General features: G+C 31.6%; 1 protein-coding gene across 2 annotated transcripts in view; it reads left to right on the top strand.

Annotated features, from left to right (window-relative positions):
* The window catches only part of DPYD (dihydropyrimidine dehydrogenase), a 968,100-nt gene that overhangs the window by 633,230 nt on the left and 316,062 nt on the right, over positions 1-18,808 (top strand). For both annotated transcript variants that reach the window (XM_003769672.4, XM_031968578.1), the window contains one exon: positions 17,090-17,173. In XM_003769672.4, coding sequence (XP_003769720.1) covers positions 17,090-17,173 — 84 coding nt within the window. The remainder of the gene's footprint in view (positions 1-17,089; positions 17,174-18,808) is intronic.

Here is an 18,808-nt window from a genome sequence, read left to right as displayed (position 1 = left end):
AGTTTGACAGCACCAGAAGAAATTTTTGAATAAAGAACTCCTGAATATTTAAAGTATAAAAAGTTCATTTAATACTATTCTCATTTTAATACAAAATTTGCTTAAAATGATAGAACAGAAAGCTACAGTACACAATACTATTCAGCAAATTTCCTATAAAATATATACAATCTTACAGAAATCCAAACAATGAGCTCGAATTGATAATTCAAATGGGAAAAATGCCTATTTAAAAACATATGCCTGCATCTATCAGTCGTGAAAGCACTTTAGTCAACAATTAAATAGAACTTTAAAAAATATTTTTGAAAAATTGAGTGTATCTGATGATACTTGTTAATTAATTGGTTTTGTTTCCAAAGTGTTACAAAGCTTGTAATCACTTCTGATTACAGAGAGAAATGAAATTAAACATTTTCAGTAATGGGCTTTGTGATCATCAGTACCAGGTCCATTTTATACTTGTATTTACCTAATTGAACATGAAATCTACAAAATCTATGTTATGACATGAACTCTTGTCAATTTTAAGTTGATTGTGATTAATGGCTTTATCATGCTGATTGATCCTCTTCCTTTTTCCTAAGAATAAAATCCTTAAAAATCATTTTCTCCAAAATGATTATCAATTTAGATAGACTTGTGTTTACATTAGTATTTGGGAAATTAGAATCTTCATGTATTGAACATACAAATTCTTATAGGTAAGTAATTCTCACATTCTCAAATCCTTTTAATTGACATTTTTTTCAGTACCACATTTTAAGAATTCTACTCATTATAAAAAGACTTTCTAGGTTTCCTGAACCACCAAAGCAGAGACCAGCTAATTCATCAGAAATGTCAATCTGTAAAGGAACTTGGTACTAAAACATTTAAATCTGTCATCTTAAAATGTAGAGGTGACCATGTTTTGTCATAAAGGAAGATATAGTCTGTGGTCTCCACAAATTCCTTCAAAGCATCAAATTGAAATAATTTCATCATTCCCTAGTGCTGATGGCCACAAGATAAAGAATCTTAGAGTTGGAAAAAACTCTGAGAAACCATCTTGTTCAACCCATATCTGAGAAGGCATTCTCTCTACAAAGTTACCTCCAAATAGTCATCTAATTTCCAGCTACAGATGTCCGTTAAAGAGAACTTTGGGGTGTATGATCTCAGATTGGAATGGCTCTAATTATTAGGGGAGTTTTTTTAAACAAATATATCTACATAATCAAATGGATCTACAATCCAATAATTGTATTTCTCCCAGTGCTATATTTCATACACAAACTATCCATAATAGTTCATCTTGCATTCATATCTTAACTCTGACATTTATTATCCACATAAATTTTCAAAGATTACTTTTATCTGACTCATTTTCTTAAAATACAAAATGGTAAAAATGATGTTTTACACAATCACCAAATTTGAGAATTAAATGGTACCCACCTCCATGTCTCCCTAATATAATCTATATGAAAAGAAGCCACAGTATTACAAGTGACAATTGATGAGGGTAGAGTACAGTGGGACTGCCATTCCCAGTGATTATGTTACGCTTCTCTTACATATTCCAAGATTGCATGAACTTTTTGGGTGCCCCACAACACTGCAGACTCATATTGAACTTATAGTCCATTAAAATACTCAATTCTTTCCAGATCTGTTCACAACTGCTTTTATACTTTTTATACTTATAAAACAGATTTTTCTTTTTGTTATTATTGTTCAGTCATTTTTTAATTATATACAACCCTTTCTTATGGAGTTTTCTTGGCAAAAATACTGAAGTGCTTTGCCATTTTCTTCTCTAGCTCATTTTCCTGATAAGAAACCTGAAACAGGGTTAAGAAACTTGTGGAAGGTCATACAGCTAGTAAGTACCTGAGGCTGGATGTGAACTCAGGTGCTCCTGACTGCAGGATTGGCAGTCTACCAATTATGCCACCTGGCTTCCCCAATTTTTTGTTGGTTGATTGTTTTATTTTGTTGTTGTTTTCACACATGTTTAAGACTTTACATTTATCTTTATTGAATTTCATCTTATTCAATCAACCTAATACTCTAGAGTATGGAATCAGCAAATTATAGAATGAGGGCCAAATTCATCCCAGTGCCCGTTTTTGTATTATACACTGAGTTAAGAAAGGTTTTTACATTTTAATACACAATAAAACTTTACTTAAAAACACAAAAACATTATTTAGCTCATGGACAAACAGGCCTCTTCTGCTAAAGTTGGTTAAGTCCTGTTTCTTTCAAGATCTTTTCGCATTTTCTATCGTCCAGTATGCTAACTATTCCTTCCTATTCCTTCTAATTTGTTATCTGCAAATTTGACAAGCATATCATGTCTACCTTTATCTGAGTTATTAATAAAATGTATTTAATAGCAGGGGGCTCATGAATTTTTTTTAGAAATATTACACTGAAAATATCCTATTCTGTTGGCATTGAACCAAATGATAATTAAATAAATAAATGACTAACAACAACTAATAATTATATAGTATTTATTACATACCAACCACTGAGTTTAGCATTTTCCAGTTGTTGTTGCTGCATTTGACCCTCACAGCATTGGGTGATTAGGTGCTATTATTCTCTCCATTTTATAGCTGAAGAAATTGAGGCATACAGGTTTGGTTTTTTGGCCAAGGCTACATAGCTAATAAGTATCTGAGGATTTTAACTCAGTTCTTCCACACTCCAGTCCCACCTAGCTACCTAGAGTAACACTCTTTTTGTTTATTTGTTTTTATTTTAATTTATGGAATAAAACAAGCATTTCTATAATTTAGTATCATAAAAAGATGATTGTACATGAAACTGAAAATTTCCTATGCACAATTTGCTAATCCTTTCAAATACATAACAAAATTATCATGTAAATTGCTTTATTTCTTCCCTACCTACTCCTCCACCCTATCATTAGACACAAATATATATGGGGGGGGAGAAAATGCTATTCACACTTCAATTTATTAGTTCTTTCTCTGGATGCAGATAATATCTTTCTTCATAGTTTAGTTGGACACTACATTGGGTACCCATTTGGCTGTTTCTTTATAGTTTATTTGGTATTTATAACACAAAAATAACTTATTTTCTCAAAGGCATTCTTAAAATAATATTGCGTTACTGTATTCAATATTATCTTCATTCTATTTATTTCACTCTTTGTTATAATCTAGACACACTATCTATAATATTTCTCTACTTCCTCTACACATCTATGATGAGATCAAATGAAATAATAGATATAATGGAATAGACTACAGAGTATTTTATTTTTATGCCTATTAAAACACTTAATTTTCTTGTCCTCAGCATAGTTATAACAACTTTTATTTATTATCCTTGGCATTTATCACCAGTATTTGATAATTTTGAAAGCTTTAAAACTTTTTTTACTTTACATTTATTTTTACAATTTACTGATGCTTCCTTTTCAATATTTTCATCACTTTCCAGTGTCCCCCCCAACAAAAAATGTGTTATTTAGCATAACAAACATTGACTACATCTTATACTTTATCTCTCACCCAACCCTAGTCTAATGCTTATTTTGAAAAAGAAGATATACTTTATTTTTAGTCCTTTGAAGTCAAAATTTGTAACTTAATTGGTCAAAGTTTTAATTTCCTTTATAGAATTGGAGTTATTGCCTAGAGTGTTTTTTTTTTTTTTTTTTTGGTTCTACTTCCCTTTTTTCGTTATCATAGCTAGCCATATCAACACATAGTGTTTTATAGTTTGTCAAAGGCTTGACAAAAAGTGTCTCATTTCATCCTCATAATAACCCTATGAGGTAGGTTCTTTTATTACTCCACAAATTGAGGGTCACACAGCTAGTAGGTGTCTAAGGTTGAATATGGATTCAAAGTCTTCCTAATTCCAGACCAAATTCTCTATCCACCATACCACCTGACTTTCCTACTAGTTCCCCTAAGTCTTTCCAAATATCTTATTATTCTCTGTGTCTGTCATGTCTTATGATGCAATAATATTTCATCATTCTATTCTTATGCTACATTTTTTCCTGTTCCCAACTGATGGGCACCCACATTGTTCCCAGTTCTTTGCTATACAAAAAGTTCTTATATCACTGATTTCTCCTGTCTTTGACCTTCCTGAAACATGGATCCAGTAGTGCTATCATGAGATCAAAGAGTATTCTTAAAGTATTTAAATAGGACTGTTCCTTTCATATTTCTCCTCTCTACTTGGTAAAATTCACTTAGCACTTGTAGACTGATATTTCTTTTCTATATGTAATTTTCCCCATTCATTTGAAAAAATTTTCCTCTTTGAAATCTTAAACCCTCACTCCCTAAGAGTATTTAACCCCAGGAGTGTATCAGAACCTTCTTGAATCAGTTTGGGAGAACTGATTATTAAATTTTTCATTTGAGCATCTGTACCTTAAAAATTGACAAAAACTACAAACTATGGCTTGATATATTATTTGTTGATTTTCTAGATTTAATAAAATGTTAATAATGGAGAATAAATTCAAAAAATATGTTGCATGTACATTTTTTTTTCAGGAAGACTGTTAAACATTGACTAGCATAACCTTGTTTGACACTATCATACTTACTTCCATGATGTATTTGTCATATATGCATTTCCTTAGGTCCTGCTGCTCTCTTGACTTCAACTTCCTAAATACAATTGTCAGCTTCCTCTAAAGTGATGGAGTACAAATTTAGTGGCTCCAGCAGATGAGACTAAATCATCATGGAAACATTGTAATGTCTATCTGTTCCATTTCCCATCGATTTATTGTTGTTCTTTGACTCATAGCTACAAATGCTGCTGGCATGTGATCTTGCTTCTAGGAGCCTAATATCTTCAGGCTCCAGTGCTTTGGGCTGTTTTCTTAACTGGCACTATTTATATTCTTCTTCTAACCTCCCTGGTGAAATTCTCAATTGAGATTTTTCTCCAAACTGGTGTTATCTTTGGCTATCATGTCTTTCTCTTCACTTGGCAAGAACAAATGTTTGCTGGCTGAGCTGGTTTCAGAGGTTTTTCAACCTTGGGGTGGGATAATCAGTCGTTTGTTTTTCATTCCCATTATTTTTCAGAGCTGACAGCTTGTTTAACTAGGTCAGATTGGTGCTCCTATAATTGTCTTTTCATCTTTATCCTTTTCTCTAATTTGGTATTGATTTTGACCTTTGGTCTAACAAGTCAATGATCTGACTGCACAAAGACAGTTCCTTCTAAAATGACTGCTAATTCTGGAATTAGAATTAATTAGTTAAGATAAAGTCAGTTTTATTTTCTGTTATGATGCTTGGTGCTCACAATGATCAACACTCTCATCTGCTCTTCTTGAAGTTTTACATGTTAAACACGCAAGAGATTTCTGAATAGTGTGTAATCTTTTGGTTCCTTCCCTTTATCTCTAAACCAATTTTTTCAACATGCTTTGTTATATCCAGTCTCACACATAGGTCTCCAAATATCTCAGCGCAAATTGTTTTAATTTGAAGGATCTTGTCAAGTTCTTTGTAGAATTTCTCTACTTCATATTTTGCAATTGGTGTTGACATAAATGTTACAATTATCTTCATAGTGGTCTTTTCCTTTGTTTGTGATAAATGCAAAGCAATATGACCAAATGTCCATCTAAATGACTTTTTATTACCTTTGTCAGTGTGATGAAATTGACTTTGTCAACTCTTTTATTCTCTTTTCTGGAGTGAAACTATGAGACAGCTTTCTATTTTGCTACAGATTATTTGCATGCACATGTATATATGCACGCATAAATATGTATGTGTTAGTGTTTATGTATGTAATATATCAAAAATGTCAGTGTTTCTGTAGTTGACTTTTCTAGCATATCAATTAATTTCAATAAGCAGAAAAAAATTAAACTTATATACACACACACACTTACATATACACACACGTCCCTTACCAAAATGAAGAAAAAAAAACTGCTTTTGATGCAATATTGAAAACATAGGGTCTTTTAAAATAAAATATCATAATTACATAGATAGGCTTATTTCAACATTTTATGTATTCATGATTCTATCCATGTTAGTGTTCTTTCTACCAGAAGATGCTGTTAATATCTTCATATCATAGTTGAAGATACTGAGATAAATAGAAGTTAAATGAGTTGGCCAGGCTCATACAGCTAATAAGTGTCAAAACAGATTTGGACTGAGGTCTTCTTGACTTCGGGCCAATTCTGGTATTTAGGTGTTTGTTTACAGAATAAATATAAAGTATTACTATTACACATATACATACTTTTAAATAATATGTTTTTCTTCACCCTAGAAGTATTTCAAAATTTTTACATCTCAAAATACTGTCACCTAACTTTAAACTAAATATATTTTCCAGGTAGAGATGATATAGAACTCACTACAATGTCAGATCACGAAAATCTCCCCAAATCACACATAAATAATGATGAAATCTAATAATTATAAATTATCCCTTTAATCCTGTGTCTAGAACATTCGTGAACTTTAAAACTTTTTTTTTAATTTATGAGACTAAATCTTATTTTCAAAAGTTTTTTTATTATTATTATTAATATTGTTGATGATAGGGGCAGGTTATGAACTAGATAGGAGGAAAGAAAACAATATTGCAGACCTCAACATATCCAGGCCCATTCTTTCTATGTTTCTTCTCTGTTTGTTCTCATAAATATCCTCTCATGAGCAATGCTCCCCAAGTACAAGGGTCTTCTAATTCTCTTGACATTATTTTAGTACCAGTAGGATATCCACTTTATTTGTCAATTATTTTGTCACATGAATGGCCTTCTTTTCTGGTCATATATTTCTCTAATATCAGTTATTGCCCCAGTTTATTAAACTGCAGTTGGAAACCCCAAATGAAGTCTTGTAACTGAATGTGGTGATCAAGAAATTATGATTCCTTATCATTAAAAGTGTGATTTGTTTACCTCTTTTATATCTCTGTATACCTGGGATCCTATAAATATTTCTCAGACTAAAAGAAGTCATGAGTGAAAAAAGTTTAAGCCCTGTTCTATATAGCAGCTTTCTTCATGATTAGTGTGAGTTGTGGTTGGTAATAAGCTATAGTTGCCCCTTTGGGCGACTGTCAATAGAACACAAAATAAATTATTATGTTTATCTTTATGTTTTAAAATCTCTCATCAAGATTAAAATTATGCCTAAATCTTACTGAAGTACTTTGTATATATGCATTCATTAAACAATCATTTATCCACCATCTGCAAAGCACTCTGTTAAGCGATAAGGGAGATACAAAGGTAATTAAGATATAGGTCCTGCCTCAATGAGGCTTAACATTGAACAGAATGGTTTCAAATAAATTCTCAAACTCAACAGTAGTTGAGATCAGTCATTAAATACCAATGATATAACTTCGAAGTCTACTGCCAGAGAGAATTTCTAATGCTACATGGTCCTAAGGGCATAATTAAACTCTGACCCCTTCTAATTCCTCAAAGATGCAAAGGGCTCTTTGTGACAGGTTGGGAGAGTAAAATGATATAGAAGAAGTTGGTTTACAGACTTAACGACCAGGAGAGTTGTAGTTCTTCCTAAACTGGAATGTATGATTTCATTGTTATTAAAATTCCCAGTCAGGAAATTCCCTCTATTAATGCAGAACTGGAATTTTTCAACAACTTAGTTTTAGAGAGTTCCTTTGGGGCAATGAGAATTTAAGAAGTGACTAAGGTCACTCAGCCAGAATGTGTCAGAAGCCTTGGAACTGGCCGTGCTGTGCTGCTGTTTTTTTCCCCTCTGATTTATATTACCTGCATAAGTGTGAGCAAATTGCCTACCTTTTTAGGTTCTAGGTCAGGCCTTCTTAAAACTTTTTTCCACTCATAATCCCTTTTAATCTAAGAAATTTTTATGTGATCCCAGATATATAGCGATATAAAAAATGTATACTAATCAGACATTTACTGATAAGAAAGTATAATTTTACAACCCCTACATTCAGTTACGAGATCAATCCTATATGGGGTCACAAACCATGTTTAAGAAATTGAGGACTAGGTAACCTCAAAGAATTCTCAAAATCTATGACATTTGTTTTTAAAACATAGAAAATATTAAAGACCTTCAAGACTTATTAAAAGGTTTAGTAAATTAAGAATTTAAGATAAAACTTTTTTAATGGGAAGAGAAGGTAATATTTCTTGGTAAAAGATTTTCTCATTGATGAAACTCACCTTACCAAAAGTCAAGTTCAAACTTGAAACCTGACCTCCTTAACTCCTATGCAAGTTCTCAATCTCATATCTTCTATTGCTTCCCTATAGGTTCTGTATTACTTAACAGAATAAGTATCAACTAAATGATCCCATCTATTTTCTATTTATCAATCTACATATAATTGGTAGGAAAAAGCATCTTTTAAAGTAAGATATAAAAGAATAGAACTTCTTGATACAACAGATCTCTGAATCAGATTATATTTCCCCTGTTTTAATAACCACTTTGTGAAAATTTAATTCAATAATTGACTATGGAAAGCCCTTATGTTTCCAAAGAACCTGGATCCTTGTTGTCACTGGGTCAGCAACTTTTAGTGTTTGTGGACTCGTCCTTGCTTCATCTCCACCTTTATTATATTATAAGGCATAAAGTTGGGACTATAGTAAAATATTATAATTTTAATTTTTAAAAATTAAAAAAATTTAATTTTTAAACATCACATTTTATGGAGAAAGTATTATTATATGTCTGTGAGACATGAAACAAATCTCCAAAGAACTGAAAATTCACATTGAAAGCTTTGGAGAAGCCCACGGTAGGTGAGAGGAATTTGCAGTATATAACAAATAAGAGATTTCAGAGACGAACAGGAGGAAAACCTGTCAACAGGGAATTGCTTGATCAAAAACGAATGAACTAGGTGCATGTCAAGGGCAGGTATTAACTGGGAGATAACTCAAGTGTTCTACTCTTAATCTTGCAATGTAGGAAGAAAAGGAATAAGACTACAGAATGTTTGGTGAACTATGGTGATTTGGGAAAAAATGCCCACACTGATAAAATAGGAAAGTCATTTGAGTGTCCGTGGGAGATTTAGAAGCATCTCTTTGTAAAAGGATGGAAGAAACATCTTACAGTTAAGAACTCAGTTCAGATTCTACTGGGCTGATATCATATATTGACCACTGGCAAACTGTGTGATTGATGACAAATCATTTAATCTCTTGGTGTCCCAGGTCACTTTCTAAGATTGTTCCAGGTAGTTGCTGACCTGAATGAATAAAGGGAGTTTCCTTTACCAATGAAATAGCAAGTCTGCATAGAAATAATTGTTTCAATTATCTCATAGCAATATAAATCTACACTGACTTCATAAGGAATGTATATGATACCATTTTCATGAGATTTAGAGATTTAATTTGTACCTTCTTACTTAAAACCTTGGTCAGGCTGCTATTCTAAAAACATTGTCAGTCCTAGGAATTCTCAAGGTAGATCATACTAAATGCACATTTATAACCAATCATTCAAAAAGAAAATATTACAGATAGATTGTTTTTAAAGTGAATAGAAAATAAGCAGTTTAAACATGCCTTCATATCACACACACACACACACACACACACACACACACAAACATACACTTACACATATACACACTCATTAGAAGTGCTTTTTCTGTTCAAATTCACAAAAAGTGAGATGATAGAGATTTTTCTTTAATGACCTTTGTTTATTCATTGACTGCTATTTGAAGCATCCTTTTTGTCCATTGTTATTCTTTTTTTTTTTTAAAAGATAAGTAGTTTAAATAGGATCAAGAAGTCCTGGATTCAAATTTTATTTCACACATTAACTGTTACCTTGGAAAAATTATTTCAATTTCCCTGAGCCTGAAGAATTCTCATCTACAAAATAGAAAATTGTTAGTATGGTACTATAGGCTACCATATTAACATTTACTATGGTACTATAGGCTAAAAACAACATCGTTTTTTATTATAAAACCTAGAAAGTTCAGATTAACTGAAACAGAAAATGGCAAAACTAATTTAGTTTATTTTATTAATTATAATTATTAATTCTATGAATTAGTTGTTTCTTCTGTTATTTTTTAATATAATCATAGTTTCCTCCGGTATTCCCACTCTCTCCCTAAGAGCCAACTTATATAAGAAATAGTATTTTTCAAAGACAAAAAAAATAGTATAATTAATTTATCCATGGAAAAAGTTTGAAAATACATTTTAAAATTTAAGAAAATGATTCACAGTATTGCCTTCATCTACCATTTAGTTGTCTGTCAAAAAAGGAAATGAGATTAATCTGGCATGGTCTGTTCTTCATGAAGTCATGCTAATTCTTTGTCATTACCAATTACCTTTCTAGATGTTCACCAATCATCTCATTAAAGATCCTTGTCTTGAATTTTCTTAGAACTTGAAGTACAAGAAATAAATTAATTACCAGGAAAGGAAATGTGCCATTCATAAGACCAGTGGATAATCAGATGCTCCTTGGGTGATCATACTATGTCAATATAGCTAAATAAAAGTTCTGTTATGTTAGGTGTATAGAATTTATGGGATAAAATAGAACAGAAGTTACCCATGAAGGAAAGTATTCTTGATTAACCAATATATTTTCTTAAATCCTCAAAGCTATTTTGTTCATAGAATAAGATTTTATTGACTAGATGACTCCAAAATAATGCTGGTTGTTATTTATTTCTCCTGAAAAAGAGCAGGATACTAACTCATAGTTCTGACTTAATTTTTTTGTCAATTTTAATGAATAACCCCTGTTTTTTCCTGTATTGTAGTAATGGTGATAGATTAGAAATATTTATTTGTAACTAAATCAATATACTACTTATACTGTTTTGTCACTTATAATTCTTAATTAGTTAATTCTCACATGAAATTTCTTTGATGATAATTTCCAATAAAATAAAGTATTTTAAAAAGAATTATTAAAGCAGAAGTAAAGAGAAAATGTTAGGAAACAGTCTAAATGTTCAAGTCAGCTTTTCTGAATGTGGAAGGAGAAAATTCAGTCATAAATGGAGACAGTCAAAAATTATCAATTATTTAAAAACAATTGAGGTACTGAATTTTTGACTTTACTAAAATCCATCATTAAGTCAGAATAGGGAAAGCCAAAAAGTTGGCCAGCTAGATGGGAAGGAAGTTCATGTTAAGCCAATTATTGGTCAATAAGAAATGATGAACTAGTACTGTTCTACTGAGTATTCATGAGACTTTCAATTATGACAGTAAAATTATGGTATTAAAGAAATTGCCTAAAGGAGTAAGCTGGCTTAAAAAGAAGTCTTAAATAAAATAATTCTAGCAAAATTTCCGAGTTTGTGCCTATGATTCATAGGTCATTGAGAAAAAAATTTTCTAGTACATGTCCCTACCAAATAAACATATAAACTGTTAGTATTTTTATCTTGAGATCTTATAGGAAAAATATATTATATATCGATTTTTCATTTATAACAGAAAATTATAATTCTTTAGAAGACTCATTTGACTTTCAAAACCTTTATAAGTTGTCCCTTCTTCCCCCATGTCTTCTTTTAATACATTTTATGCTAAGGGGCATGATGGTAATAATTAACAACAACCTCATATATACAATATATATCAAAAGCCCCCAACCAAAGCTTTGCAACCAAAATTAGAAGAAAAACAGGAAACTCAGAAAAAAAATCTTTATAGCAAGTTTCTCTTATAAAGGTCACTTTTTAAAAATGTATTGGAAATTGAGTCAAATTTACAAGTTTGAGAACCATTCCCTAACTGACAAGGGGTCGGATATGAATAGAAAGTTTTCAGAGGAAGAAATCTAACCTATCAAAAGCCATATAAAAAATGCTGTGTATCACTAATAATTAAAGAAGCAAATTAAAACACCTCTGAAATATCACTTCATACCCATCAGATTGACTAAGATGATTATACATCCTCCCAGAACAGAAAATGACTGATGATGGATGGAATAATAGCTATAAACTAGTCCAACCATTTTGAAAACAGTTTGAAATGGTGCCCAAAAAGCTGTGTATACCCTTTGATTCTGCCATACCACTATTAGGACTGTACCCCCAAAGAGATCAAAGAAAGAAGAAAAGAATTTAATTTTCAGTATTAGCATTTTATACCTTGGAAGTTAATAAACATTATAAGGCAGAGTTTGGTTTATTGATTTTGTTAGTCTCTAGACTTATAAAAGTGATGGAGACCATGTTAATAATGAAGATTTTAAACCAATTTTATTTTATTTTTCAGTTCCAAATTATGCCTCCCTCCTTCTTGCACAAAAATGCATTGCACAAAATGCACAAAAATATTGATAGAAACTGTTTTGGAGCTAGCAAAGAATTGAAAATTGAGGGAATACCCATGAACTGGACAATGGCATATTATAGTATAAGATTGTGATAAAATACTATTGTGCTGTAAAAATGATGCACAAGAAAGTTTCAGAAAAAAAGTGTGAAGAGTTGTATGAATCTTAGTGTAGTGTGCTTATAGAGCCCCCAAATTGCCAAAATATACTATGCTTTCTAGAGCCCCCACGCTGGGGGGCCAAAATATACCATCCAGACTAGCTCTCTGGAGGATCTTGGGACCAGCCGGAGTCCTTGGTCTTAGTGAAGAAGTGATGAAGCAGAAGACCCACAGAGATGGTCAAAGATGGAGTCCTGGAGTCCGTTTATTTCAAGTCCTCTCAGCCCCTAAATACCTTAGTATGATTACATCACTACAGCACACTGAGCAAGTGCTAACTATAAGCACTCTGTTATTAATATGTAAATGCATCTCTTTACTGTAAGTATCCTTTGCTTCAAATAGAACACAGGTGGTCACACCCTCCTTGACTTCTAAGGAAGGATGAGAGCCCTTAGGGGAGATGGGGAGCCGAACCAGACATTGTCAGCAGGTTCCCTCTGGGCTGAAGGGTCTTAGACCTTACCCCAAAGTTCCCCTACTATCTATGGCCTTCTACACCTTAGCTCATGAAGACAACAGGAGAACATTTAATATAACAACTACGAAATTGTAAAGATAATAAACTTTGAAAGATTTTACTTCTTTAACCAGTACCATGACCAACCATAATTCCAGAGGACTCATGATGAAGAATGATAATCTGTTCAAGTTGAGAGCGAATGAACTTCAAGTACAATTCAAGAATATTTTGTTCTTTCCTTTTATTCTTTTTGGATTCTTTCTTTCAGCTCAGTTAATAATTTCTTTCACATGACTATACACATTGATAATAGGTTTGGGTGTTTTTTTGGCTTCTTAATGGGTAGGGTGGGAGAAGGAGGGAGAATAATTTGGAACTGAAAAATAAAATAAAATTGGTTTAAAATCTTCATTATTAACATGGTCTCCATCACTTTTGTAAGTCTAGAGACTAACAAATCAATAAACCAAACTTTGCCTATAATGTTTATTAATTTCCAAGGTATAAAATGCTAATACTGACAATTCAATAATTGGCTCTCGACATATTCAGTCTGGCTTCAGCACATCCCTGATTTTATTCAATCCTCAAAACCTTGCAATCCAGATTATTCCTATGTTTTCTTCTCAGAAGATGTTCTATCTCCTGAAACTGGGTCAATTTCATCTGTTATCTTCCAAACCTAAAATTTTTTTCTTCTCCATCTCTGCCTTCTGGCTTTCCTAGCTTCCTTTAAGATCAAAAGATAAAATTTTATCTTTTACAAGAAGTTTTCCCCATTGTTTCTTAACATTACTATATTCCTTTGATTAATTATCTTCAATAGATTTTGTATATCTCGCTTATACACTTTTGTTTGCATGTTGTACTTTTCTTAAGATTATGAGCTTCCAGAGTACAATGTGTAGCCCATAGTGCCTAAATTTAGCATCCAAATTCCTGACTCTTCATCATGTGGTAGGCAATAGACTCTTATAACTGATTGATTATGTATATATAATACATATACTGATTATATGGGTATAAAATTCAATTTATGGAAATTGTTACACTTTTATCTCATTAAATATCTGAAAATAGTTTTATTTATGAAATATTAATAAAAAGAGATGATAGTATGATAGTAAAAAAATCAAGTATGATATGGAAAATCTAATTCAATTAGGAGAGATCTTTTTAGAAATGATATTGCATTGTTCCTTATTTTCAGTGATATTTTTCCATTAAAATTAATCTATCAAAATCTTTCTGCTGTTATTAACAATATAAAATGGGGCAGCTAGGTGGCACAGTGGATAGAGCACCAGCCCTGAAGTCAGGAGAACCTGAGTTCAAATGTGGCCTCAGACATTTAACACCTCCTAGCTGTGTGACCCTGGGCAAGTCACTTAACCCCTATTGCCTCAGCAACAAACAAACAAACAAACAAAAAAAAAAACAATGTAAAATGACTGACAATGCAAAAAAATCCCCAAAATCTTTTGTAAATTTCTGAACATGACCATAATTTATATTCATTTCTCACTAGAGTTGGGCAAAATAGCTCCTAATAAGTGTTTTGATTTCCTCATCATTGGTGAGAATTAATCCTTTTCATTTTTGATATTGATAATTTGGTTTTTTCTTTGTTGTTTTTTATCAAATTAAACAATGATTTATCAATTTTATAATAAGCCCAGATCGCTGCTTTTATTTATTAGTACAGTGGCTTTTTTAACTTTCAATTTTTATCAGTCTCTCTTTTAATTTTCCAATTTGAAATTTGATGTTAATTGAGGATTTTTTTTTTTTTTTGGTATGCTGTTTCATTGTTGTCATTCTCTTTAATAAAATTATTTAATGTTATTGTTACTATGATTTTTTTTACCCATTTATTCTTTTTTGTGAGGCAATCTGAGTTAAATGACTTACCCAGGGTTATTTAGCTAATAAGGATCTGAAAATGGATTTTTAATTCAGGTCCTCCTCACTCTAGGACAGATACTCTATTTACTGTCCCACCTACCTGTCCCAATCCACTCATTCTTTAGAATTAGATTATTTAATTTCCAGTGATATGATTCCATTACTCTTTATTGAATGTAATTTTATTACATTGCAATCTGAAAAAAAGATTGATTTAATTCATATGATATTTTGCATTTGGTTTTGAGGTCTTAAACTTAATAAATGGTCGGTTTTTGTGTGTCATACCACTGATAGAGAGGTACATTACTTTTTATTCCTATTCAGTTTTCTCCAGAGATCTATTGCATCTAACTTTTCTAAAATTTTATTCATCTCTTTAACTACTTGTTTATTTTTTTGGTTAGATTTATCTAAATCTATAAGAAAAATATTGAAGTCCCCCCCCCCCCATATAGTGTTACTGTTTATTTGCTCCTGTAACTCATTTAACATTTTTTTTAGAATTTGAATGCTATTTGGTGCTATTTGCTACTTGGTGCTATTTCATTGTCTACTGTATTCTAGACTGTTTCATTGTCTATAATTTCATTTAGCAAGATTTAGTTTCCTTGTTCTTTTAATTAGATCTTTTTTTTTTTTTTTTGGCTTTTTCTTTATATAATGATTTCTATATGTCTTCTTCACTTCTGCGGAAGCATAATAAATTCTACTCCAGATTCTTATTTTTATTCTGTGTATGTCTCTCTACTTCAAAGGGTGAAAGGTGAAAAATAAAATTTTAAAGATGCATATCAGAGAACAAAAGAACAATTTATAAGGAAGTAAAGATGGATACTTGTGACTATAATTTCTTCTATCATACTCTATTGAACTAGTAATTTGTTATTATATATTTTGAATCCTCTCTGATGTACTACTGGGCACATGACAATGTTCTCTTTTGTTTTGTATTCATTTTCTGTTTTTCTTATTTCGTTTTTTTTATTAAATTTTAAAAAAGAAATATAGTAGGACCTGGGCAGGGAGGTAGCTAAATGGCACAGCAGATAGAGTGCTAGTCCTGGAATCATGATGAACTGAGTTCAAATGAGACTTCAGAACTTAACATTCACTGTGATCTTGGTCAAGTCACTTACCTTCAAATAAATAAATTTTATTATTTTCTTGCCTTGCCTTGCAAATAAATAAATAATATTAAAAAAATCTGTATCCCAAAGAAATGATAAAAGAGGAAAAGGACCCATATGTGCAAAAATATTTGTACCAGCTCTTTTGTAGTGACAAAGAATTGAAAAAATGATTATATGCCCATCAGTTGAGAAATGGCTGAATAAATTATAGGATATGAAAGTAATGGAATACTATATTCTATAAAACATGCTATGAACAGGCTGATATAAGAAAGGCCTGGAAAGATTTAGATTTAGATGAAATAATGTTGAATGAAGCAAGCAGAATCAGAAAAACACTCTACATAGTAACAACAAGATTGTGTGATTATCAACTATGATAGATTTGATTTTTCTTAGCAGTTCAATGATCCAAGGCAGTCCCAATAAACTTTGAATAGAAACTGCTATTCACATCCAGAGAGAGAACTATGAAAACTGAATGTAAATCAACACATGCTATGTTCACTTGTTTCTCCTGTTTTTATTTTCTCATCATTTTTCCCTTTTCTTTTTATTTTTCTCTCTCAATATGATTCATATAATATATGTAAGAAATGTATGTACATGTATAATAAAAATGTTTTACATGTAATTGAGGAAAAGAAAAAAAAAGAAATATTATAGGGCCTCAAAATAGCAGGGTCTCATGAGCAAAGAGTGGCATCTTGAGGACCTTGTCATCTTGAAAGATTCTTCCTCCCACTGGGACTTGAAAACACCTAAGCAATGGATTACTCTATTTAAATATAATTAAATTGAATTAATTAAATAACAGTTTTCTCAAAAAAAAAAACAAACAGTCCAACCACTAATTTTGAATTAATTTGAATTAGGCAGATGTACCTAACAACAAGTCAAATAATGTCCTCAAACAAACTTAAGTTTCAGAGTATATGAATGTACTTGTTTATGTAAAATAGTCTAAAAAGTTACTATGAACCAGTTAAAATTGAACAAGAGTGACCTTTGCCAAGACATCAATTGTAAAAAGTCTCATTCTGTGAATAAAGTTTTGTTTCTCCTGTCTTGATATTTTTTTTTTTGCATATTTTAAAGGCTGCCGGAGCAGATGCCCTGGAATTAAATTTATCATGTTCACATGGCATGGGAGAAAGAGGAATGGGCTTAGCCTGTGGGCAGGTAAGGACTTCTGCTTCTTCCTTTTGCATATCTGAGCAGCATTGCAGGTCAGTGTATTGATGGTTATTGCACCTCAGGCTTCTAGGCCTATGAAACACATTACTGGCTGGAGAGTTTCAGGTCTGCATTGTTTAAATATTTAGTACTTAAAAAGTGGAAAATGAGAGAAGCTGAAATTACACAAAGTGTTTAGTTTTATTGAGGAAAAAATTACATTATGTGCTTGACAGGAAGTAATATCATAACAAATAGTTTTTAAAAGCGCTGAGGCAGAATTAGCTGCTTTCAAATGCAATGTTCTTTATTCATTCTTAATGCTGATCCAGTTTCCCTAGAGCAATATCCTGGCCAAAGTGCATTGTTCATAGTGATTTTGTAGTAAATGGGGCACAGCACAAATTGCATTTTACATTTTTTTAGCATCTGATCATTATTCCCTAACTGTGTTTGGGGAGTCACAAAAAGAATTTGTTACTATTTTTATATTTGTATACAATACATAGAAACTTCCACATTATACTACTTTTAATGGACTAACTTGAATATAAAGCAAAAGAATTGTGAAAATATAACCTAGATACAGATTTGTAGGATGAGATCTCGAAAGATTGTTTTGCTAAAAATGAAACATTTTGGCTTTTACTTAGCTTTTAATCTTGTGGGGGAAAAAAATCCATAATGGTATCAGTACCATAAAAAGAACTATTTTAAGTAATGGTAGATTGGTGATGTCTACCGAATGTATTCTTTTTCCAGATATTTTTCTTCTAATGGGAAAGCAAATTGGACTCATACTTACACTGATATAAACAGTTCCCAATGTGGAAACTGTCCAGTGATATAAAGTAGAATTCTGTCCATTATTTAAAGTCTTAGAAAGTTACCCAGAGTACTGAGAGATTTAGTGACTTGTCTATATATGGTCTTGCAACTAGTATTTTTCTGAGGCTAGGCAGGAATCCAGGTTTTCAAGTAAGCATGTGGTACTTAATTTGCTAGACTTAATTTAACCTACTAAAATGAACATGGTTTATATAGAAATAGGAAGATTCAAAAGCATCTTACAAAACACCTTATTAAACTTCAGAACATACTTGAGTTAGGCAAGATGCATTCTTATAAGGAATGTTTTCCCTAGTTTCTGATTCACACTGCCAAATTTGTTGGGAGACGGTGAAGAATTCCGGAATGAAATACAAGACTCAAAACTTCCAATCAAAAGAAATCATTAGATAAAAAGCACTCTACGAGTGAGTTAAATTACTTGAAAGTTTTTTTTTTTTTTTAATCTAGCACAAAATCTGATTTCAACAGGTGGAGAGAAATGTGGAGGGGAAAAGTAAGGAACTGTTTCAGGGAATCATATTTTCCCAACTGCAGCCAAAATTTTCCCTTTAACCCTTTCACTACTTAGAGAAGTTAAATCTCAGCTTTTTGTGATAGAAGCTCATCTGCAGGAGAAAATAAAAGCCCCTAATACTAGAATAACACAATTTTGTGTGACGTTATAGCTTAGAATCATGGATTTTTTTTTTCTCAAAAGCACTTAAAAACCATCAAAATCATTCTCTTTACATCACATATAAAAATCAGAGGCCAAGAGGTAGAGTAACTTTCTGAAGATGACATAGCTAG

The sequence above is a fragment of the Sarcophilus harrisii genome, chromosome 4, assembly GCF_902635505.1.
Source record: "Sarcophilus harrisii chromosome 4, mSarHar1.11, whole genome shotgun sequence".
NCBI lineage: Eukaryota > Metazoa > Chordata > Mammalia > Dasyuromorphia > Dasyuridae > Sarcophilus > Sarcophilus harrisii.
Note: the sequence above shows the minus strand (reverse complement) of the source record. Positions and strands in the feature narration are given on the sequence as shown.